Genomic DNA, 26272 nt, shown 5'->3' on the forward strand with positions numbered 1-26272 from the left:
TTTACTATTCATTAATTAGAATAAATGAAAGAAATAACGCCCGAGTCCAACACTTGTATTTCCATGTGACTTTAGCCATTTTATATTGAACTAATCCCTTCTGATTTCATTTCAATAAGCATACTTTTGATTCAATTTTAAAATAGAAAAAAAAAATCGACAAATTTTACAAGGTCGCATTTCAGTGATTGATATGAACATGGTTTTACAACTCTAATTCAAATCAAATACTTTCAAAATGTTTGACAACGAAAAAAAGAAGAAAACAAACCGCTCTCACTTACTCACAAATGTATTTTCATCGTTAAAGCACTTGTTTCGATATGCCATTGCCTCCAACCTCCAATATCATACAACCTGCGAGATTATCATATCGTAATATCGAAATCCAACCCTTTATCACATATCAGAGAGTGGGGATTTTGAATCGTGTCACATAAAAAAAAACACCAATAGGGGATCTCCAATTTACTAAAGCAGAGTCTAATATGCCATGTGGCCTCCTCCGATAGTGCTTATTATAATACGCCGAAAATTTTTAAAAGCGCTATCACTTATGTTTTTTAGAGTTTAGATATTTCCTTATTATTATAAAGAACCAATCTTATATGTATTAGAGTTTTACTATCAGAGATTTCTAAAATAATTCCTCCAATGTCATACCTTTGATATAACTCTATTATCAAAAGGTTTCTCCCATCAATAGACTACAACCGCTCTATGGCTTTCCTACCATGTCATTATGACCAATCATGTGAGGGGAAATCTAGTTCCACCAATCAGAAGCCTCCCTTGACTAGGGTTTTTACCATCAAAAGGATAAGGTTATCCCAAAATTTCCTTTAAGTTCGTAACCTCACTCCTATGCACCACAACAAAGCCTTCTCTCTGATTCTCGTCATGACTCGGCCAACGGACCTCGCCTTTGCATCGCTTAGTGTCGTAGCCGAAGAGATCTAGAACCTCCCCAGTTATAAGCTTTGTTATTGTAAAGGCTTCCTCGACCCAGTCTTGCCGTCTGTGTCTCTATCTCATAAATATCGTACACTCCCAGACATATTTCACGGTTTGATGATGATACCTTTGGTTACTTACAACGATCTATGACGTTATCCCTCCTGAGCTTGGGTGATATATTCTCCAATGGATTCTTGGCCGACGAGTCTTCCCTTCCCACTGGGAAGGAATCCTACCAAAGGCGGCATAGGCAATCATGCGTTGCTTAACTACCACATTTTTGGTATGGAATCCTGAGAGCTTCCTAACTCTCTTGCTACACGTCAACAGTGCTAAACCCTGATTCGAGCTTGCAAACAACTCCATGGTGCTTGATGAAACCTTCCGGTTCCTGGACAAACATCCTAAGATGGGAATAATAGGTGTCCAACCTACTGAGAAGGCCAGGTTGTAGGCCATTTAGGAAAATTTGTCGCCTCATATCATCCCAAGGAGAAACTCACCTTGACAATAATCCAATGCTTCCCATGCAACACAACAATTTGTAACTTGGAAAACAAAAGGCATGCAGGTGGATAAAGACCCTACTATTCAACGGGTCTGCCATGTAATCTTCATATTAATAAAAGGGTCTCAGAAACCACTATCTTTCAAGTTTGATTGAACCTCTCATGGGGCGACCATGACATGTAATGAGTTATGTATCTTCCTTAATAATTTATTACTCTTTGCTGTCATGCGATTTGTTATAGCATGCAATTTCTTATGTTGCCTAATATTTGTTATAATGTGGTTTGTTATAGCATGCAAATGCCAATGGCATTCCAAGTCAATCTTTGATAGAGCTTTTAGCTGCTCAACCTTATTCTTTGATGATTCTTGCCAATATCTTGTCAATATTTTAACATCGGGAAACGTATCTTCTAGGAACTCTGAGATTAAATTTGCCTCCAAGAGGTTGTGGCTGATTGATTGAATCATGTTGCTAGATATGTCCCTCACACTATAGATTTCCATCTCTACATTTTTAAGCCTTATCTCCCATTCTTGGAAGGAAATCTCTTTCTAAGATTCATCTATCTTGGGAAGATTTTCTATCAACCCTTAGAGTTGTTCTGCCAGTCAATGAAATCAGAGATTTTCTCTTCAACTTCCTTTCCATATGTCCTCAAATCAGATAGTTGATTCACAAGTGCATCAACTGATTGGCACATCTCTTCGATAATGCCCAAGTTTTGGAAAAATAAAACCTGGTAATGAGTAAGAAGGTTATTTAGCGCCCTTGCTTCTTTCATGAATTCTGTTGTCTCCAGATTAGCTTTCAATTGCTCAATTCTGCGCTCTAGCTCTTGTATGTGGACATCCCAACTCTTCATGTGAGATTCATATTGAATATTCTTCCCATCGAAACTGGTTTGCAATTGTGAAAATTGAGCCTGACATTGTTGGATGATTCATTGCTTTTCGTTTTCTAAATTTTTGTTTAAGGTGCCTTATTCTATAATCTTTCTCCCTTAGGAGTTGTTGCACTTCCATGGCTTTGTCAATTGTTGCACTAGCATAGGATCCTACATATTGTGATAGTCTCCCAATATCTTCAACAAGGGTCACTTGGGCATCTTTCCACAATACTTCAAAAGAGGTATTTTCAGGGACCAAATCCTGCCTTTATTTAGTCCTTCTCTTCTTTCTTCTTCCTGCTAACTACTGCTTTGTGTTTCAGACTATAAAATACATCAAGAGGAGGAATCTTCTCAATATTGTGAATGACCTCAGAGGTCGTAAAAACTGGGATGATTTCCAGATCATCATTGCTGACAATTTCCTTAGAAGGCTCAACAGTGAACGAGCTCTTCTCAGTGATGACAAAAGTATGATCAATCTCTATCTGTGATGAAATTTGTTGTTTTTAGGGTCAATCACTTTAATAAACTGTTCCTAAATCCCATCCAGACTTTCTTCTGTCCCTACCTTCTCTGCCTTTGATTTGCTAGTTGCCGATGTTTTAGTTACATGAACTACATCCTGACTCTGAGATGTGCTTTCTCATGTGTCTTGTTCTGTATTCTGGTGATTTAGATTCAAAATTTCACTGGGCAAACGAGAAATCCTTTTAACCCTGTATTGATGAAACTGCACTAATTCCTCAGGGTTGAGCCGTCCTCTTGCTTATCTTTCAACCTTTGAATAATTTAACACTGATTTAAAGAAATCATCAAATTTATCAGGCTCGTTTGTAAACTTCTTGATCTTTGCTTGTGCTGTAACATTTTTTGTAGTATCTATTGGATCGTACTATCGATTTGGAATGGTTGGAAAGTTAATCATTTGGATTTCCTCCATCTTCTTAGTAGCATGTTTGAAATTCTGTAAAGAACATAATCCACATTGATATGGAAAACATGCCACATTGTCTTTTTTCTTTCTTTCATGACCTTAGACAGGCCATCTCCCACAGTCTGGTAGGCTATTACCTAGGCTAGGAGCTTATCGGGGACATACAAGGGAAACACATGAGGCTATGCATGGCTGCCAAAAACTTGAACATAGGTAAATTATTCCTCCCCAAACTATCTTCCAAATGATAACATGTCAATATTGGCTTTAGCGGAGATTCTAGGGCACTTCTCATTGAAAACACACTGGTAAATAGAAAGGACGACACCATGGCTAATCTCGTAAAAATGGGGTTGGTATTTTGATTCCCATAGAATATCATGGTAAATGTGAAAAGACAAAGGGTTTTCTATAGTCCGTTTCCATCCCATGGATGGAAAATCTGAAGTGAAACAAGTACAATCCATAATGTAGGCACTCATGTAGAATGGGACAGGAAAAATTTCAGTAAACTTACAATTTTTCCTATATTCTAGGATTACGTTGCTTAGGTTGTTGGACATAATAGTTCCCCAGTCCATTACATAACCATCAGAGGAAACTTCAATCAGGGGTGCCCATTTGTCTAAATTTTTTTGGATATTCTCATAGTCAAACAATCTACACATCATTGCAATAGCAAAACAATAGGGTGCATTAATAGAGGCCATAACATACATACCCTTGTCCTCCCGCTTATGCTTGCTAGCGTCTCTTCTACATCCTCAAATAGCCTCAGAGTGGTGTTCATTTTCCTGCATGAACTTCTCAATGAATTGTTTATCATATTTCCTCTGAGATGCTAGGAGGTGGTACACTGCAGACAATTCTTTCACAGTGAAAGAGTCGTTGACTGTCTGTCTCTGGGTCATGAAGTTCCTATCTACGATGTTCATATGATCAATGACCCACCTGATCATATCCATATAAGGCAAGATTCTTGGACGAGTGCCAATTCTATGAAGAAACGAATTGGCCACATCACTGTATGTAATTTCCGAAACAGGAACCCTATCCTCTACTGGAACTGTTCTTTTTGTGAATTTTATCCCTTCATCTTCAAAGAGCTTATACATGGCCTCCCAACTAGAGACCCCAACATCAAGGGTGCATGTCGTGTCAGAAAATAGCCCAGGGATTTCTGTGACCTCAGGAGCAGGACCAACTAGCTGTTGTTGAATGAGAATTTTCCTTCCGAGTTTAGCCAGTCGAGACATTTCTCATGAATTCTGCTTATCGGGAGTAGCCTGCGAGGAAAAAACACAAGAATGACTAGCGCCTGCACTTAGAAAAAATGACCAATTATGCATGAATCCAATACTTTTATGAGCGAAATCTTTATGGATCCTTAGTGTTAATGAAAGAATTTACAATATTGGAAACCATAAATTCACTGCATTTCGCCATTAATTGATAGAACGTGCATCTGTGTGGCATTCGACACACGTAAGCTTTAACGACCATTTTTATCAGAGAAATCACATTGTTGTCCTACCAAAACTTGCGATCTCCTCTGTATCTAGAGCTGATTACTTTTATGTGAACATCTTTAATATAGAATCACATCTGCCCTTCATCGCAACTTTTCGAATGAAACCTTTGTTTAGATCCATCGATCTCCAATTGCGATATGTCTTACTGTATGCATCAGCTTTACGAGAGATTTTAATCGGAAAAATAAGATGGTTGTCCTGGTAAAACTTGTTATCTCGTTTATCTTCGGACCCGGTTTATTTTATCTAAACATCTTTAATATAATATTTCATCTGCCCTTCTTCGCAACTTTTGGAATGAAACCTTTGCTTGCATCTGTCGATCTCCGATTGCGATATGCCAATAACTTTTGCCTCCTTTCAACTCTTTGTGACCGTCGTGCTAGTCCTCAAATCGGAGCCCTCTCTATTGGGAATTTCCATTTGGAGACGTAACCTTCATGGACTACATGTCAATTTTTCGATTACCGATCACCTTCTTCATTTGGCCCTTGGTTCTGTAGCTTTTCACGTGACTGCAGTCTAGCCCCTGTATCAGAACCCTTCAATCAGAGGTTGGCAATCGGAGGTTTTTCTTCGATGCACAATACACCTCAAACTCCGATCTCTAATCTCCCATACATGACATCATCGTCGCAACGTATTTGTCACCTATCGTCATGTGAGTAATTCCACGTGTTACCCCTTTTTGGGCTACTGTGAGCCTTGAAATTGCCGAATCTCGCTGCCACGTATCAATCGTGTTGGCACGCCATTGTCACGTGTCTCTTATCATATCTAGTCTTTTCCTACCACATGTAGATCTAGTCTTTTCCTACCACATGTCTCTTCGAGAGGAGAAAGAAAACACCCCTGCTTCTTTCGTTTAACACACAAATCCTTTGTTAATTTCTTATCGGCCATGCCGACACATTAACACTAGCGGCCCATTCTCGACAACTCTGCCTTATATCACATATTTAAAATGCCTATCAAGTTAAAACCTCTGATACCTAATAAACTGTCTTTCTGACTCAAACATAGATGAACTCACAGTCCGCATCTCCTATTAGCACTGCTTTGCGCATCTTAGTACAAATGCTAATTACATTCTGAATAACAAAATTCAATACTCTAAAATATAAAAACAAAAAAAACAAAAATAAATAATTACATTCTAGATAATGAAATTTAATATTCTAAAACATAAAAGCAAAAATTAAAGGAAAAAAAATTGGCGATTAAAGGAAAAGGAAAAAAAAATGGTGAGTGGGGACAAAGAAAATTGTTTGTAGCATTGTTCCAAATAGTAAATCAAAGTTACCATGCTAAGTAATGCTTGTCTACATGTGAAGGAAAAATGAATTTATGAAAAATGAATTTATGGTTATCAATATTCAAGGAAAAGCCGGTGACATGAAAAGAGGATTTAATAATACTCCAATAAAACAAATCAAATCAGATCCCAAATCCTACCTTTGCTTTTTAAGATATTCTTCTATCGTGTGGAAACCTCACCGACTCCATTATTTTAATTTATTAATTTTTAAGATATTCTTCTATCGTGTGGAAACCTCACCTACTGTCCTCCATTATTCATAACCTACTGTCCTCCATTTTCACGTGGCCTATATGTCTGCAATGGTCAGTTCATTTCAAGTGACAGAGGTGTGAGAAATTCGTCATTAGTATCCATTATCATTTTGGATTTAAGTTGCATGTCTCGTTAATTTAGGATTGCATTCCTCACTCTTTAGTACTGGTAGCATTGCTTTGGAAGTTTTTGTGAGGAGAATCGAGCCTACGGTCATTCTGAGATTTTTTGTTGTTGTTGTGTTTGTGTTGGAGAAAATCATATCATGGCAGAAGCTGTTATCATTTCTGGATTTGTTGGTGTGGGCATCGACAAGGTGGTCAGCCAGATTCTGCACCTCATAGGGACTGCTGTTCGCTACAAGCAAGAATTGGGCTCTCTTCAGCGTCTGGTCGCTGACATCCCGCCTATCATCCAGCAGATCCAGCGATACCGCCCAGCATTGAACAAGAAGAATGGAATTCCCAATTCTCAGTGCTATCAGAGAGCTTCAGCCGTCAGTATATGGCTCAATAAGTTGGACTTGCTTCTCCGACAAGCATCAGAATTGGTGCATCAGTGCACATTACCAAGGTATCAATTCATTTCTCGTTACCTACCAAGAAGAAAGATCAGCAGTCTTGTTTCAGAAATCGATGGCCTTTTAAGATTGTCTCCTTTGGTCGAGTTGGCCCAAATTCCAGAGCTCCTAGAGGAACAAACTCAGGTGCTCATGGAGGGATTGGGGCAGATTATGAAGGAAAGCGTTGAAGCCGTGGCTTCTTCCAGCAGTTCTTCTGCAACCACCTCCCAATCTCTTGCTTCAACAGGATTCTTCATCCCCGAAACCCTTGTCGTCGGACAGGAGAGAACTTTTGCAGCACTGGAGAAGCTAGTGATCGAGCCAGAGCTCTCGCGCGTTGGCGTGGTAGGAAAAGGTGGATCCGGGAAGACTCTGCTTCTCAAGGCAGTCTTCAATAGTGAAAAGGTGCGGAATGTCTTTAACGATGGCCTAATGCTTTGGCTTACTGTTTCACAGTTCCCGTCTTTTAAAAGTCTTAGAGAAGAACTCTGTCAACAGATAGCCATCGAAACAAATGCACAGGAACTGGTAAATAATATGAACCCGGAAGGTCTAAAAATCTGGATGAACCAGACTCTGCAGGCAAAGAAATTTGCCCTGTTGTTAGATGATTTATGGGGAGAGGGTGCAAAACTGCTGGAAGAATTGGGTGTACCCTCCTTAACCGACCCCTCCGACTCCAAAATCGTTCAGTTCAAGGGATCACAGAGCATTGCGAGAGATGGGGGTTAATGCAGAGAGGGCGACAATAAGTATGAAGGAACTGATGGAAGATGAGAGTTGGAAAATTTTAGGGGCTAATGTTCGTCCAGTGCGCTAATTTTCCATGATTTTTCCACAAAAAAGATTCGCCAATTTCCAATTTTATAAAAGACTATTCGCCCAAATTTTATAATGTAAAATTATTTTAACTTAAAAATCGCCAACATTATATAGAGACTATATATAAAATAATTATAAATTTGAATAATTTTACAAATATATCAATAAACATTTATAATTTGCATATTAGGGATTAGTGAGATTGACCAATGTTTTAAACTTCAAGAAAATTTTCCATCCTTAAAATTTTCCTTGGAATTGGCGGTTATTTGGTCATCATGCTTTCCCATACAATAACGGAAAGCGGCCAACAAGCATTGAGGAGAGAACGGCCAGGGTTGTGTGTGCCCGCTGCAAAGGGCTTCCCCTTGCCATCAAAGCAGTTGGCAGGGTAATGGCAGGCATTACTGATCCAAGAGAGTGGGAGTTAGCGGTCAGGGGGTTGCCAAGCAGCGACAGCCGAGGTGTTCGACAAACTCTCTATGATCCGCTCAGGTGGAGTTACGACGCACTGGCCAGGTACGACGTCAACCTGCAATTGTGCTTTTTATACTCATCTGCCTTTCGAGAAGACCAGGTTATCTTGGTCGCGTGGGCGATTCAGTTGTTTATTGGCGAAGGGCTACTTGCAAGAAAGAATGGGCAAGATGAGCGCAGCCACGACCCATTTGTGGTCGGAAGAATTTACATCAACTTTCTTGCCGATCGTTGCTTGATAGAACCGACATTGAGAGACGTGGATGGGTCCGTGTTGTATTTCAGGGTGCACGACGTCCTGCGTGATTTGGCCATACAAATCGCTGAGCGGGAAGAAAACTTCTACTGCCGGGCTGCTAAGCGTTTGGCAGCGTTGCCTGAAAATGAATGTTCAGGGAGCACTCAGTTTTTGCTGAGCTCTAACGATTTGAGTTCGCTTCCAGAGCCATTCCGCCCTCCAGAAATCTCCTCACTGTTAATCTCGGCACATGCAAATCTCAGAGAGATTCCAAGAAAAGTGATTGGGAGGATGGTCTCCCTGAAGGTTTTGGACTTGAGTTGGACGCCCCTCCAGTCATTGCCGGAGAGTGTGGGTTGTTTGAAACAGTTGATATCCCTACGGTTAGCAGGAGTGCCCATCACAAGGCTGCCTGCATCAGTTACAGAACTTGCATGCCTAGAAGTTCTCGAATTTAGGGGCTCTAAAATAACAGAATTACCCTCCGACATTCACAGGCTGAGATCCCTGAGGTATTTAGGGCTTCAGAACTGTAAAGATTTAGAATGTCTGCCGCGGAGTCTGTCACGCCTTACCTCTCTGCAGCATTTAATGATGGACGGGGGCAGTCGGCTGTGGACAAATGGCGGGCAGAAGAAAAGTCGTAAAAAGGTGGCTCTTGTTAATGATCTGCACACACTAACGCAGGTAAAAAGTTTATACCTAGCTAGCAACGAAGAGATGATTAGTGAGGGGACATTGGGGAGCATGGAGCAAATGGAGACACTCTGGTTGACATGCCCAATGATGGAAAGTCTACCCGCTGATATCATCAAAATGTCCAAGTTGAGAAAAGTTCGGTTACAGTGCCCTCGCGTGGTTAAAATGGAGACTGAGTTTTATGCATTTCAAAGTTTGAGCACACTTAGGCTGGTCGGATGTGAAATGCTCGAAGAACTTCCAGTGTTACAAAAGATGGAGAGTTTGAGGAAATTAGAAATCATAAGGTGTTATAAGTTGAAAAGGTTTTCCGACAAATTTGGTGAGAAGGGCGCATTTCCTGTGTTGGAGATATTTTCATTAGTTGAATTAAAGTTAGAGGAGTTGCCCATGATAGAAGAAGGTGGAATGCCTTCACTTAAAATATTCACCATTATGTTGTGTGAAGCTTTAAAAATATTGCCGGAAAATATTTTGAACATTAAAAATTTCCAAAAACTAAGACTATGGGGCTGTCCATTGTTACTATAAAATTTAGAAAAAACCAAGAAACTAAATACATCTGTGAAAGAAGTGTCAATGAGTGTCGGAGAGGTTAGAAATATGGAAGAAAAATGGGAATTTCTACTAAAGAAGAACCTGTCTCTTTTGTATAATGATTTTTGGTGTAATGAACTTTACCTCTTTTTATAGGAGATAAGTACTTTTCTCTAACCTGTATTGGAGAAAAAGGAAATTTCTAAAAAAGAAGAAGATATTTTTGTTTTATAATGAATTTTGGTGTAATGAACTTTATCTCTTTTTAAATGAGATAAGTAGTTTTTAATAATATTTTTTTTTTTTTTTCATTCTATTTTTACCAGAGATAACCATTATCATCATTTTAAATTTAATTAATTATTTATTTTTAAATATTTAATATAATAAAAATTATTTTTTAAAAATATTAGTTTAATATGTGATGTGTATATATATTTTATTTTTTATATTTTTTTCTATTATATTATTAAATATAAATGTTAATTTAATATTGTATAATATTATTCTAGATCAATTTTAATTTTTATCAAGTGCTTAGCGGTTGATAGATCTTGATTTGGAGTTAAGTTGGATCTAGAATGGTTTAATTATTAATTTTATTTTTTATTTTCATTTTTATTTTTATGTAATTTGTTTGGGTCAAAATATTTATACCATCATAGATCCATCTTAAATATAGATCTAACATGAGCCGAGAAGGATCAAATTTCTGAGCACAAATTTATTTAGAGTGCAAAATACAATGTGTATTTTTTCATTGTTTAAATATTTGTTTATATACACCATTAAAATATTTTATTTTAACAAATTCTTTTCTATATATAGATATAGACGAAGTTGATATCACATTGGTTGCCTATGGAAATATTTTTTGAGAAGTGTAATGTGTAAACATGGTATTGTCATATTTTTATTTTTATTTTTACTTCTAATTACTTTATAGCATATTCATTGTCGACATTATTTTTCTATTTAGAACATAATTTATCTATTTTTATTTTAAAGGGTATGTGTCAGACAAACTTACACGTCCCCTCATTTTGGGTTGTAGAATGAGCCTCTTGGCTGAATAACATAATATGAAAGGACATTACATCTCTTTCATACTAGGATGAAGAGTCTCTCACCCAAAAATGTGATAAAATTAAATTAAAATCAGAGGTGGTTTTTCAGCATGTGGTATTGATGAGCCATCGTATTGGTAAAGTAGGGTGAGTATCCATGGTAAAGTAGAGTGAGTATCCATGGTTAAAAACCTTGTTATATTGTAAGTATTATTTTGATTCTAAAATAAGAGAAGGTTTTTGGGCATGTGGTATTCATGAGCCATCATATTGGCCCATGGTATGGTATGGTTAATAATATCCATGGTAAAGCGGGGGTGAATATCCATGGTTAAAAATCTTGTTATATTTTAAATATTAAGTTTTTATGTGCTTACTAATGAAATTTAAGTATGGTTATAGAATTATTATTTTAATTCGTATGGTAAAATAAAATCTTAATTTCTAGCTACTATTTATATTTGTTGAAAATGCAACAAGAAATTCCTAATTTAATTTTGCCTTAATTAAATTAGGAGAAATTCGAATTCCAATTTCAGTAAGTTACTTGAAGTGATATGGCACTTATCGTTCAGCTAAATTAGTTAATTCAAGTTGGAGACACTTTACATATGATTGATTATTAAGTACTAATAATTTGTTTCAGTTAATTTGAGTTATTGTGAGTTTAACTAGTTCCAACCGATTAAGAACTAGTGGAAGATCTCGTAGTGGTTTGAGATTGGAGTTCAAGGGAAGTGTACTATCAATTGTAGACAATTCTAAATTGTACAGGTGTTGCATGCAGTCGGAAAAGGTCCTACAGGGATTGCGCAGTTGTGGATGGGGATTTCCCTAATTAATAGGGGGCTAATTCATTGAGAAACAACGCAATGAAAAAGGGACTTGTGCAATTTTGGATTTGTTAAGTATTGACCAAAGCTTGTCTAGGAAGCAAGGAGATAGATTATACTAGTGCAGAGGCTGCTCAGATTTGAGTAAACATTGTATTTTGCTCTATTTTCTGACTAATGCACTACAAATAGGAAGGGGTTTTGAGCAGTTTCTTTCCCCTTAGATAAATCTTTGAGCATATGTGATTGAATCTTGTCTCATGTTTATGTTGTGGTTTCTCGATCGTTTAATTGTTCCGTTGATAAGTAGAGTAGATTCAAGTCTTTTGTTTTAGAAAATTACATAAGCAATTTGAATCTACACAAACATGGTATTAGAGCAAGAATTACAATAGAAGAGAAGAATTCGAGTTTGTCTTTGTAGGTGAATCAAATTTGTAGTATCATTCTTTAGAGCCAGCAGGATGTCGTTCTATGGATTGAGACTCGAGTATTCCCTTGAGGGTAACTCAAATTATATTGCTTAGAAGGATAGAATGGAGGTAGTGTTTGAAGATAACGAGCTGAAGGAATTCATAGACAATGATACGCTAAAGCCTCCAACATCTGATGCTCAAGATCTGGCAGAGTAGAAGAAGTGTGTGGCAAAGGCGAGGAGGATCATACTAAAAGGAGTTCGAGATCATATTGTCTCGAATCTCTATGGGAAGGAGACTCCATATGCAATGTGGTAAGCCTTGATAGACTTGTTTTAGAACATCAGTGATCACATGAAGCTGGCACTGAAGGATAAGCTTCGAAAGATTAAGATGGAAAAGGGCAACACACTACCACAATACTTGAGCAGGTTCACCCAATGTTAGGATGAACTTGGGAGTGTTGGTATTACAGTTGTTGAGGATGATCTGGTAAGTCTAGCACTTATAGGCCTTCCTAAGAGTTGGCACAACTACCAAGATTCGGTAAATGGGAGGGAGAAGCTACCAAATTGGGAGCGATTGTGGTCTGACTTGGTGTAAGAAGAGATAAGGAAGAACACCAGAGATGGAACCTCATCCAATTGCGATGATGAGGTGAAATATGCCTTGGATGGAAAGGCAAAGAAAGGGAAAGGGAAGAAATCCCAATCCAAAGCAGAATTTGGTCGGGCAGGAAAGAAGAAGGACTTGTCGAAAATCAAGTGCTTTCACTATCATGAGTTGGGACACATTATGCCACGAAGTGTCCACACAAGAAGTCGAGTAAGAATCCCTCAGGAGGAGCAACAGGTGAAGTTCTTGCTTTGCAGTTCGAACTTTATTTCACCCTCATCGCTTGTATGATGAGCACGGTGATGGGTAACGTGTGGTACCTAGATAGTGGAGCCTCATTCCATACGATAGGCAAATGAGAATTATTCAGTGACTTGGAGGAGAAGGACCTCCAGATGCACATCGATATGGGAGATGATGGAAGATATAGTGCGACCAGTATTGGTATAATTAAATTTCAGAGGGAGTATGGCTCCCCTCTCAAATTAAAATATGTCGCGGATGCTCTAGGTCCAGAGAATAATCTCGTTTCAATTGCTATGTTGGAAGATTGTGACTACAATGTGATATTTAATAAATGAAAGGCTTTCCTTAGATACATCACCACAGGATAGGTGAAGTGGATCAGTGTTTAAGTGAAGAACCTCTGCAAATTAGTTGTAGAAGATTGTGCAGTATTTAGCACAAAGGAAGAGAAGGTGTAGAGTCGAGACAATGGTGAATTATGGCATAAAATATTGGGCCTTTTGCACCATGGAACCTTGAATATCATGCAACAGATTTCTATAGGACTTCCCAAGGGTGCACTAGAGCAACGAGATACATGCAAAGTGTGTACATTGGGGAAGTACACGAAAGCCACCTTCAATGAGAAGGACAATAAAGTGCAAGCAATGCTTGAAAGGGTACACTCTGATGTGTGTGGAAATTTTTCAACATCTTCCACGACCGAGCACAGGTATTATGCGATATTTGTAGATGATTTATCATGAAAGTGCTGGATCTTCTTCATGCAGAAGAAAGACCAAACAGTCTCCAAATTTGTTGAATTTAAAGCACTTGTTGAGAAAGAGACTGAAAAGAAAGTGAAGGCTCTCAGGAGTGATAATGGTGGAGAATATTTGTCGAATGAGTTCAAGAACTTTTGTGCAAAAGAAGGCATTCAACGAGAGTTGACAACACCTCATAACCCACAGAAAAATGTGGTGGCTGAGAGGAAGAACATAAGTATTGTGGGAGCTGCACGGGCCATGTTTCATGACGAGAGCCTATCGTTGCACTTGTGGGATGAAGCATGCAACACAGTTGTTTATTTGCAGAACAAAAGTCCTCATAGGTTTTTTGGCATGAGTACACCAGAGGAAGCTTTTCCAGGGAAGAAACTAGATGTGTCACACTTCAGGATCTTTGGATCATCAATTTACTTTCATGTTTCCAAGGATGTAAGGAAAAAGCTAGAGCCTACAACTGAGTTGGGCATATTTGTCTAGTACACTGATATACCTTACAACTATAATGTGTACTTTCCATCTCTCAGGATGATAGTTGTTAGAAGAGATGTGAAGTTTGACGAGGAGAAGGCAATGAGGTGTTCTCTTGACAGGGAGATTCAGTTTCATTCAGATCATGAGATTTTAGCTCCAAAGGAAGAACCTCATGAAGCTGTGCAACAACCACAAGAGGAGAAGCAGAGAGTGGAGACATCCACTCAAGCATAGACATCCAAAGATGAAAGGAAGCGCACCAGAGAAGCTGACAGATTTGTGCATGATGCTAAAGAGAATGTGGGAGCACCCACATCATAACACATGTAGAGGAGATCACTAGATCGCTACACTGGCTACATGGCTCTGATGAGTGAGCTTGTAGAGATTGAGCCAGCCTCATTCGAGGAAGCAGTGCAGAAACCATTATGGATTGATGCCATGGTAGAGGAATATGATTCCATTATTAGTAACAATGTTTAGGAAGTGGTTCCAATACCAAAGGACAGGTCAGTGATAGGATCTAGGTGGATATACAAGGTGAAGCAAGAAGCAGATGGAAGCATTGAGAAATAGAAAGAAATATCTATGGCCAAGGGGTTCTCTCAGGTGGTAGGAATTGACTCTAAGGAAACTTTTTCTCAAGTAGCAAGGTACTCTTCAATCATATAAATTGTAGTGCTTACAACACAGATGGGATGGAAGATCCATCAGATGGATGGGAAGACAACATTCCTTAATGGAGTGATTGAGGAGGAGGTGCACATTGAGAAACCGAAAGGATTTGAGACCTTCAACAGAGATTTTCATGTGTGCAGACTCAAGCAAGCGTTGTATGGATTGAAACAAGCACCCCGTGCTTGGTACACCAGGATTGAAAACTATCACATCGGGTTGGGCTTCACCAAAAGTGAAGAAGATGCAAATCTTTACCATATTTTTTGTTGAAGGTAAATTATTGATTATAATATTATATGTCGATGGTTTAATTTTGACCGGTGATGAGAAGTTGATCAAGTCTTGCAAAGAGGATTTTTCATGAGAATTTGAGATGAAGGGCCTAGGGTTCATGCAATATTTCCTTGGTATGGAAGTATGAAAAGGATATGGGGAACTATTTGTCTTCCAAGGAAAGTATGCTAATGAGTGTTTCCAGGAAAACTAGTGTCTTTTCGATCTGCTAGTCCCACTAAGATTGGCAACTATCTTAGAAACAAATAATCAAAGCAATTTACGATTTCCTTTATGTATGATAGATAAGAGAGAAGCAAAGGGACCAACCTGGATCTTCCGCTTGACTCCTTGCTTGATTTCTCTCCCCCTTGATAGAGCTTGCAACTCCTCTCCTACTTGTCCCGCTTAGAGAATACCTGTAGAAACAAAGTAACAAAACACCATCAAAGCATCTCGATTTATTATATCATAAACAATGCAAAATCAGAAATACATTGAACATAGAATTGCATTCACAAATAACAAGATTCACAAGTACACAATTGTATGGAGGAAAACTCAAAGAACTTTATTAAAATAGAAGGGAGAATTACAACCCAGCTTTCTGACCTAGCATCATCCTCCCAGCGTCAAAGCCCTCTTCACCTCATGAAAAGCAAGATCACCCAACAATACAATGTTCCTTCTCAAAGATAAACTATCAACAATTCTTTACAAATTACAAAATTGCAGCCTTCTAGATCTCTTAGATGAGGGATCCATTTATAGATGTCTGCAAGGGTGTGAGTCATCTCTGGGTTCTTGATTAGTGTCATTCCACTTGTAGTTCTTGGTTCCACTTGGAGATTTCTTAGATCTCTTACTCATCCTTGGGCGAATTCAGAGAGGCAAGTGTCATAGAGGAAGTTTCTAGAAGATTCCATGAGCATCCACTTAGCAAACTGTCTTGGACATTTGTCCATCCTCGCTCATCGCACCCTACAAAGGGCCTAATTAGTATGCATCGCACCTGGCTATTGTAGCATTTAGTATGCATCGCACCTTGACAGTGGAGCAGTCAGTATGGTCCTGTTTTGGTCAGTTCTGAGTGGTTTTTCAGGTGGAACTTCTGGGGAATGATGTAATCAGTTGACTATGATCCTTTAGGGTATGAGACAACACTTTTAGGGGTTCAAGAGCCCTTGGTTTATTGACATATAAGATTGGGGTTGCAGTGCCCAAATATGTCTATAACAATGAGATACTGAAGAAGTTCCACATGGAGAGCAACAAACTCATGGAGACTCCTCTAGAGGGGAATTGGAGGAAGGAAGATGTTACTTCAGGTGAAATAGTGGAGGCTACCATTTACAGGAAGCTTGTGGGTTCACTTATGTATTTGGTGAACACATGGCCGAATATGTGTTATGCAGTTAACCAGCTTAGTCAAGCTATGGTTAAGCCAACCAAACTCTATTGGAAGGCAACAGAACATGTGTTGCGATACCTCAGAGGAACCACTCAGTTTGGTCTTTGGTACATACAGATAGAGGGAGTGAAGCTGCAAGGCTTCACAGATGCAGATTGAGCGGGTAGTCCATCAGATAAGAAGAGAACATTAGGAGGAATTTTCAAAGTTGGGTGAGCAATGATTTCTTGGCACACAAAGTAGAGATTTGTTGCACTCAGCTCAACAGAAGCAGAGTACATGGATGCTAGCCAAGCAGCATGTGAGTCAATTTGGATGAGAAAGATCCTTGTTGGGTTATTTGGTTAGAGTATGGATTCTACTGTGATTTATTGTGATAATTAGAGTTGTATCAAACTCTCTGAGAATCCAATATTTCATGATCGATCCAAGCATATCAACATCCGGTATCACCATATATAAGATTGTGTGTAGAGGAGAATCATGGTGTTGGAGTACATTTATACAGAGGAACAAGATGCAAATATTTTGACAAAGGTATTGTCAAGATGAAAATTCAAGTTCCATAGAGGCAAGATCAGGGTGTTAAAAATGCAACAATAAATTCCTAATTTATTTTTTCCTTAATTAAATTAGGAGAAATTCAAATTTCAATTTCAGTAAAATACTTGGAGGAATTTAACTTAAGTTATATGACACTTATCATTCAAATAAATCAGTTTATTCAAGTTGGAGACACTTGAGTTATGATTAATTACAAAGCATTAGTAATCTATTTCAGTTAATTTGAGTTATTGTGTGTTTAAATAGTTCTCACTGATTAAGAACTAGTGGAAGATCGCGTAGTGGGGTGTGTTCACTTTTGATCAACCAATTAACTCATCAATTAACCCAGAATAATGCATGGAGATAACTTGAGTTACCCAGTTGAGATTGAAGTTCAAGGGAAATGTCCTATCAGTTGTAGACAATTCCAAATTGTACAAGTGGTGCATGCAGTTAGAGAAGGGCCTATAGGGATTGCACAGTTTTGGATGGGGATTTCCCTAATTAGTAGGGGGATAATTCCTTGAAAAAACACAAGGAAATAAAGACTTGGGCAAGCTTGGATTTTGTTAAGTATTGACCAAAGATTGTTTAGGAAGCAGGGAGATAAATTATACTAGTGCAGAGGTTGCCCGGTCTTGAGCAAACATTGTAACTAATGCAATACAAATAGGAAGCGGTTATGAGCAATTTCTTTCCCCTTAGATAAACCTCTGAGCATATGTGATTGAATCTTCTCTCATGCTTATGTTGTGGTTTCTCGATTGTTTAATTGTTTCTACTGATGAGTAGAGTATATTGAAGTCAATTGTTTTAGAAAATTACATAAGTAGTTTGAATATATAAGGAATTTCTACAATATTTGATATATTTTAATGTGATATAGGTGTAGATATATTGATGGCCATATTGTATTGATGAGCCATGGTATTGTAACAAAGCCTATTTACAAGTTAATAATATCTATGACAAACATATTGTTATATTGTAAGTATTAAAGTTTAGATTTGCTTATTAATTAAATTTAAATATGGGTTGAGAATCATTATTCTATTTTATGATTTTCTTTTATTTAAAAAATTATTCATAATTTTATTAATAAAATCAAAATTACAATGTAACAAATTGAATTTTATTATTTGTATTACTTTTAACTTTTTAAGGGCACTACAACATCTCGTGGGCTCTATATTACTTTTCACTGACATGCAAATGTTTACCCATCCTTTATGTATTATAAATTGGACATATTAATATAAATTCAACATATTAAGTCGACATGTAAAAATGTTTACAAACTTTCTTACATTACACCTACACATCACTCCTCTATAGAGCGTCTCTCCTATACTGGGATGTAAAGCACCTCTCGGCACAATAACAATATTATAATGCACTTTGTTATTAAATATATTATTTAAATTTGTTAAATAAATAATTTAATGAATAATAATATATAAAATTGGAAAAAATGTCTTAATATTTAATTAGAAAATTATTGATTTAAAAAATTAATATTTTATAAATTTTAAATTTTAAACAAAATTTTAATATAAATTATATTATATTATAAACATAATTTTTAAAATAATTAAATTTAATAAGTAAAAACAATTAATTATAATAATTTCATTTTCTTATAAAATTAATAAAAAACCAATATAAAGGGAGTGATAAGTTCATTTCTGTTTAAGTTATATAGTTTCTTTATATATATGATTTGTTCATTTATATAATAAGGGTTATCTTAAATATTTCTGACATTAAAAATGTTGATATACAGTGTATTTTACAATATATTTAATATATACACATCTACTCTATACTCAGTTGTAGAGCGTCTCTCCACACAAACATATATAACATATAAATGTTAAATTACTTAGATGTATATCTAAAAATACATATAAATGAATCTATTTATTCAAATTTAAATATGCTTTGAGAATGAAACTAAGATCTTAATTATATTGCAAATAAACACATAGACATATTTTTAATGTCTAATAAATTAGTTTTTTTACTTGTTATTTTTTCAAATAAATTATCAATATTTGTTGGCTTGAAATTAGATAAGAGTTATTTTCTTTTGATGCAATCACAAATATTAGATGTTAACATTACACAATTTAGTTGCCCGAAGATGCGTTGTAAATATGGGTTGATGTTGTAGTGGTGTAAATGTTTGTAAACATTTACATGCCGACTCAATTGAAAAATCATAAAAGGTTAAAAGCAATATAGATTTGATATGAGGGAGATGTTGTAGTGTTCATAAATGAGTGGAAACAATTAAAATTTGGCTCAATTAATAATAAAAAGTTAAAAGTAATAAAAATAATAAAATTCAATATGTTATATTGTCATTTTGTTTTGTTACTCATTCATGAAGGAACTAATAAATTGAGATGTGGTGGGTAGTAACAATACATTTACAATTTTACTCCTACATAAGTGTTAGGAAAACATAAGTGTAAGTATATTTATTTGCATCTTATTCCTATCATTTTTTTATACAAAAACTTAAATTATGGTGGGAAGTAACTTATGGTAAATATGTTTTTTACGTGAGTATCAACTAGTTTCAAAGATTTTATTTTTGGATGGTTTTCTTGCAAAGCTTAAGACTAAAAAATCATTACAAAAATTGTGCGAAGGCTACAATAAGACCTTCAAGTTATGGTCCAATCAAATGTTTGAAAACTAGTTTTTTTTATTAATATTGAAAAATAAATATTTGATTTTCAAAGTTAAACATTATAATTTGCATTGGTCAATGTTAAACTAATAGTGATCAACAGAAAAATCCATTTCTAGAGTCTTGCCTTGGCAGATACTAATAATGATTTTGTGGTCATAATTAAATTTAGTTAATAAGCACTTAAAAACTTAATACTTATAATAAAATTTAAATATAACAAGATACTTAACCATGGTTATTCAACCCCACTTTACCATGGATATTATTAACTTGTAAATATGTTTTGTTACAATACCATGGGCCAATACCATGGCTTATCAATACTGTAAGACACATGATATTGGAAACCAACTCAACTATATTAATAATTGATGTCAAAGAATGTTGTACACAATATACATATAAATACATAATGAAACTGTTCATTCAATTTCTTGGTCTTCTTGTACTCTAATAACTACTCACCAAAACACAAACCTAATCCCGAGGATTAGTTTTCTAACATTCCCCCTTTAATCTGAAGGGATGTATCAAATTCCAAGAATGAGAGCTCAAAATGCAAAAATGTATCTTAGCCAAGAATCAAATGTCTCTCAAAAATGCTTTTCAAGGATAACCACAAATTGAAGATGGTGGTTTTTAAGAGAAAACCACAAATGATACCAAAATATGGGAGAACTCAAGGTCTCAACGAACACCAACTCTAGAACCTTCATAGAAGTTATTAGAAAAACCAACTCAACATCCCAAAAACATGCAACCATGATCATCCTCATAGATATTAAATCAAGACAAATATGTCTACAACTCTGAATCTGAACTCAAACTCTAGACTATAGCGGAAACTTTGATCGTTGTCTCAGGCTTACTTAAAAAATATTCAAACCTGTAGTGGACCATCAATTCCATCAATTCCCCCCTTGTCCGATACAAGGCGAGAATATGAATCTCTTCATCACTACAAGGTTGATCAACGCTCTAAAACATATCCTGTGGTATGATCCGTGGAACTTCTTAGTTGTTTTTGACCAATCCCAAGAAGCAATCCATCCAAAATTTAGTTTCTCTCTTGCAATAGTCTTCTTTCTAGAACATTTGTTTGAATGGTGATTGCACTTTCCACAATTCTCACATAGGTGAAGATCAAAACATTGATCTTTCACATGTCAAACTCTATTACATTGTTGACATCGATCAAATTGTTTTGGAACAACACCATCCAGAAATTCAGCACTACAAAAATGTATAGGTTTAACAAAATTTGGAATGTGAAAAGATACATCTAGGACATCCTTTTTATATCCCAAACCACTTTTGTGTTTGTTATGCGTAATTTATTCCAACGATATTATAAAGGTTTTGGGAACGACAGGCTTCACATATGTATGCAAATGACTCGTGCATATTGTTGTATGAACATGACTTTCCACTATATCCAAACTTGCTCCTCATATGGCTTCATTACTCTTCGACTGCTATTTGGAATAAGGATCATCTCATTGTACTTGAGACTCAATCTAGAGAAATTCAGTTTTATCGATGCATCATGGAAATAGAATCTAATATCAATAATACTTCATTTGCTAACATTTACAGTTACATCAGCAGTGGAACTAATAATATTTTTTAATATTTCTAATACATTTTTAATTTGAGCCATTTAAGTCAATCTCGGGTGTCAAGTTCAACCGAAAATGCACCTTTTTTACAAAGTAATTTCACAAATAAATTATGAATAGTTGCTGTAAGCCTTCAAGGTTAACCTCAAAATCCAAAAAATTAAATTTTCACTTCTTTTTGCAGCATCAATGAAAATCCCAATTCAAAGTCACCTCTAATCAATATGAACTGCACATGGATCGTCTACACAATCATAAACTATAATATTGACCTTTTGACATTTCAAATTGTAGACACTCCAAAGGTATCGAATATACAATGTTTCTCCTCTCAAATTGCCAACTTAGAAATGTAGCTGGTATAAAATTTCATTTGATTTATTTAATTAAACTGCCTTAAAAAAAAACTCCAGTGAAATAGGTGAAGGAAAAAAAATCAGCTATAGACATAGACAAAACATCAATACCCATTTATAATGACTTGAAAGTAGCAGTCTCTTCTCTACAAAAACAATCACAGGTCCACAATTCACTATTTGAACAACTTCATTGCTTTCACCAAGTGCTCAGAAACGTGAGCCAATGATGTTGCCTCCACACACAAGTTCACTTCTATGGCAATTTATTCAACGAGAAAAAACAATCGCACCCATAGTAGGGATTGCCCACAAATTTCCAGAGAAGTGGTCTCCAAGAGGCCTTATCCACTTGCAGAATACACTGGAACAACTTCTCAATCACTCGACAATCATTCCTTCCAACCACCCAAGATAAAGGCAATTAAATAAATAAACTAATATATATATATATATATATATATATATATATATATATATATATATATACGAGAGAGAGAGAGAGAGAGGTCAAAGCTTCCTCAATTCTCTTCGACCTTTCCTTGCTGGAAAATATCAGGGCCCTCGTGTTAGAGAAACCCTAGATGATGGACATAAACTCACTGCATTTTGACAAACAGATAGATGAGACAAACATGCATACGAATCTTGTCGATCAAAGAATGAACAATGCAGATTCTGGAGTTATTTATAAATCTTATCACATGTTCATAAGAGTAATGCACCTAAGCTAAAAGTTCACCATCAAGATCACTACACTGTAGCTCAAACATATGTTGAGGGTCCGCACAAAGTGCATGGTACCAAAGGTACAAAATAGAGTGAGGCTATAAACTGTATTTTAGTGTAGGAAGGAAGGTTGATGGGGGTTGAGACACCAACTGAAGAGTTTTTTTTTGGCCACTTTCTATTGTTGCTATATATCAAGTTGATTTCGGCCTATTGCTAAGTTTTTATTGGGCCACAATCCCAAATTCTAGCTCATACAATATGGGTAGCTCACTTAATGTAACATATCTACAAGATAAGAACTTAGACCATAGTCTATTTGGATTTGGTGAAGGGTTCAAATTTTTGAATTAGGGGGGAGGGGGCGATTTTCAAATCTTTATTAAGGACACTAATGGGAAATCCCTCCTTTTCTTGGTTTCAGGTTTGGATTATGTGATGAATATCAAGTAACAGATAGAGAAACATATGGGATATCTTGTTGATACTCAGTGTCTCCTTCATGATGGGTAGCAACTACATGATTGTTTTTAGTTGCAGGGTTATAAAATCTCAAGATATTTCACCATTGGCTTGAATATAAGGCTACAAGGGGGTGCTTTAGTAGCTAAAAACCTAGGAGGAATTGTTTCTTATAAAAATGCAGAGTGGGGCAAAGGTTCTAACCCATCCGATCTACCGTAATACAATCATGGACCTTACATTGTTGAATATCAGCAACAAGTTCCAACCATGGAGGTAAATATAACAAAGGTAAACCAACTTTTCCCTATCCTTCAATCTAGGGTAGTGATTTGCAAATTCAATGGTTTTTGGCCCCAATCTGATGCTTTTCGTTAGTGGGATTTCACAACCTAGACCAAAAACTATGACATATACCTTTTCTCAAAGTGATTCTTTATTGTTTAGTTTGATACCTAAGAATATGTGGAGAGAGCATTAAAATAAGGGCCCTGGTTTTGGGGAAATGTAGGGCTCCTCATTACCCCTTGGTTCCAAATTTTTTATACCACAATAATGGTGATCTCAACAATGCCCATATGGGTGAGGCCACCAAATTTCCTCCTTCCTTTCTGGCACCATAAGGCTCTAGAGGAAACTGGACACTATTATGAAACCAACTCACAAAATAGAAGAAAGAGACAGATCAATGACTTCAAAAGTAGCCTCTTTGAGGGGGAAACCTCCTTTACATTACATAAATGAACAATTCTTGGATGATACAAATGGCAAGACCTCCTTTCTATATATAGGAGTCTAAGGGGCTAAAATATAATCAGAGCCAACATAACAATAATAATGTAAGGTCATCATAATAACAATAGTGGGCTTCTATGGGGCACAATAATAACAATATGGGGACAACATGGGCACAAAAATAACAATAAGGGGCTATAATGAAAATAATAATAAGGGAATACACTAGTATTATAAGGACCTAACATGCCCCTATCCTTTAAAAAAGTGTTGTCCTCAACGCTTGAGTAGTTCTGGATGCTTGTGTATAAAATTCTCATCCTCCCATGTGGAATCTTCAGCGGGTAAGTTCTTCCATTTGATGAGATACTATGAAATTGATTGATTTTGTCGTTGTCGAGTTCTTGTTTCTATCACTGCTTCAGGTTCCAATATGATTTTTCCTTCCTCGTCAAGTTCTGGCAATATTGTTTGAACTGGGAGCTTGTCACCTATAATCTTCTTTAAGCATGAAACATGGAAAACTGGGTGAACTCGGGAAGATGTAGGAAGTTCCAATTTGTATGCCATCATACCAATCTTTTGCAACACCTTATATGGACCATAATGCTTTAGTGATAATTTATTATCCTTTTTAGCTTGCTTGAGGGACATTTGTTTGTATGGTTGTAGTCGTATAAATACCCAGTCACCTACATCAAAACTTCTTTCGCTGCGATGTTGATATGTCTGTTGTTTCATTCTATTTTGCGCCAAAGTGAGGTTATCCTTTAAGAGTTGGAGAATTTTTTTTTGATGCTTGATGTGATCTTCCACTGCTTGAACCTTCGAATTTTCTCTTAAATATGATGTGATGGATGGTGGATGATATCTATAAAGTTCCATAAATGGGTCATTTTTGTTGTAGTGTGGAAGGAAGTGTTATACCACCATTCAACCAGACCATTTTACCCATTGTGTCTATTTATCAAATACAAATAAATGAAGATATCCTTCCAAACATTTGTCCAGTATCTCAGTTTTACCATCAGATTGAGGATGATAAGATTAGCTATGAGCTAACTGAGTACCCAAACAAGAAAATAATTATGTCCAAAAATTTCCAGTGAAAATATGATCTCTGTCGCTTACAATAATATTTGGGTTTCCATGTAGATTTTGAATTGTTTCCATAAATGCGATAGCAAATGTACTAGCTTTAAGTGGATGAGATAATGCAAAAAAGTGTGCATACTTGGTAATTCTATCAAATACCACCATGATGACACTATTTCCTTCGGACTTGGGTAAACCTGTGAGAAAATCCATTGAAACCTCATCCCAACGTTGACTTGGAATGGATAAAGGTTTTAACAGAACTGGGGTCTTAATTGTATCAACTTTATTTTGTTGGAAAACCAAACATTCTGCCACAAACATTTGAATATCAGATTTAAGGCCATCCCAAAAAAATTCCTTCTTAACCCTGTGGTAAGTTTTTAAAAATAACGAATCCCCTCCTGAGGGAGAGGTGTGCAATTCTAGAAGAATATTTTGTTTGAGTTTGGAATTCTTACAGAGGTATAAGCGATATTTGTACCACAATGAATAATTTTTCCAGCTAAATGTATCAGATGTACTAGGATATTGCTGCAACTTTTGAATGGGTGCCCACATTTCTTCGTCATTCTTCCTTTCATCCCTTGCTTTGTTTATCCAATCTGGTTGGATAATAGAAATGTCACAAAGAATTCTTCCACATCCTCATCCTTTCTTTAGAGTGCATCTGCAACAACATTTTGCTTCTCTTTTTTGTAGATGATTTCAAAGTCATAACCCAATGTCTTTGTGGCCCATTTTCGCTACTCTTCTGAAGATAATCTTTGTTATAAAAAGTATTTAAGACTACCATGATATGTTTTTACCTTGAAGTGTATTCCCATTAGGTAGGGTCACCATCTCTTAAGTGCATGTAGTATTGCCAACATTTCCTTCTCATAAATAGCTTTGTGTAAATACTTTCCTTTGATTGGATGACTTTCGAAAGCAATGGGTATTTATTCTTGCATTAAAACAACACCAATTCCATTTCCTAAGGCATCACATTCCACAATAAAGGTTTTTTTGAAGTCTAGCATAGCTAAGACCGATGCTTGGCACATTTCCTCTTTAAGATGTTCAAAGATCTTCATTGCTTTTGGAGTCCAAGAAAATGCATCTTTCTTCAGTAATGTTGTTAGAGGTGCTGCTATTCTTCCATAATTCTTAACAAACTTGCGATAATACTGTGTAAATCCTAGAAATCCTTGCAGATGCTTTATGGATTGGGGATTTTCCATTCCTTAATGGTTTTAATTTTTCTAGGGTCTACCTTGACACTTTCATGAGATACAATGTGACCCAAATATTCCACCTCTTATACTCCAAAGAAACATTTGGAGGTTTTTTCATATAATTGTTTCTCCTCCAATAGTTTGAGCACTCTGTCAACATATTGAACATGATCCTTCCAAGACTTGTTGTAGATTAGTATCTCATCAAAAAATACTAATACAAATTTTCTAAGGAAGGGTATGAAATGGAATTCATCAAACCTTGAAATGTAGAAGGTGCATTGGTAAGTCCAAAAGGCAT

At 36.3% G+C, this 26272-nt stretch overlaps 2 protein-coding genes across 2 annotated transcripts; both read left to right on the forward strand.

The window, feature by feature from the left end:
- Positions 1-6664: 6664 nt before the first annotated feature.
- LOC149199261 (putative disease resistance protein At1g15890) lies at positions 6665-7693 on the forward strand. Its single transcript, XM_089400515.1, has one exon. The coding sequence runs from the start codon at positions 6665-6667 to the stop codon at positions 7691-7693; it is 1029 nt and encodes a 342-aa protein (XP_089256641.1).
- Positions 7694-8177: 484 nt separating this feature from the next.
- On the forward strand, positions 8178-9728 carry LOC149199262 (disease resistance protein At4g27190-like). The gene has a single exon (XM_089400516.1). The coding sequence runs from the start codon at positions 8178-8180 to the stop codon at positions 9726-9728; it is 1551 nt and encodes a 516-aa protein (XP_089256642.1).
- Positions 9729-26272: the final 16544 nt, after the last annotated feature.

The sequence above is a fragment of the Pinus tabuliformis genome, chromosome 2_1 (genome assembly GCF_031772625.1).
Source record: "Pinus tabuliformis cultivar Carrire ecotype Pingquan chromosome 2_1, CPIR1, whole genome shotgun sequence".
NCBI lineage: Eukaryota > Viridiplantae > Streptophyta > Pinopsida > Pinales > Pinaceae > Pinus > Pinus tabuliformis.

Bases quoted from the DNA above. Each gene is read 5' to 3' on its own strand.
- LOC149199261 (XM_089400515.1), top strand. From the start codon at position 6,665: ATGGCAGAAGCTGTTATCATTTCTGGATTTGTTGGTGTGGGCATCGAC.
- LOC149199262 (XM_089400516.1), top strand. From the start codon at position 8,178: ATGGCAGGCATTACTGATCCAAGAGAGTGGGAGTTAGCGGTCAGGGGG.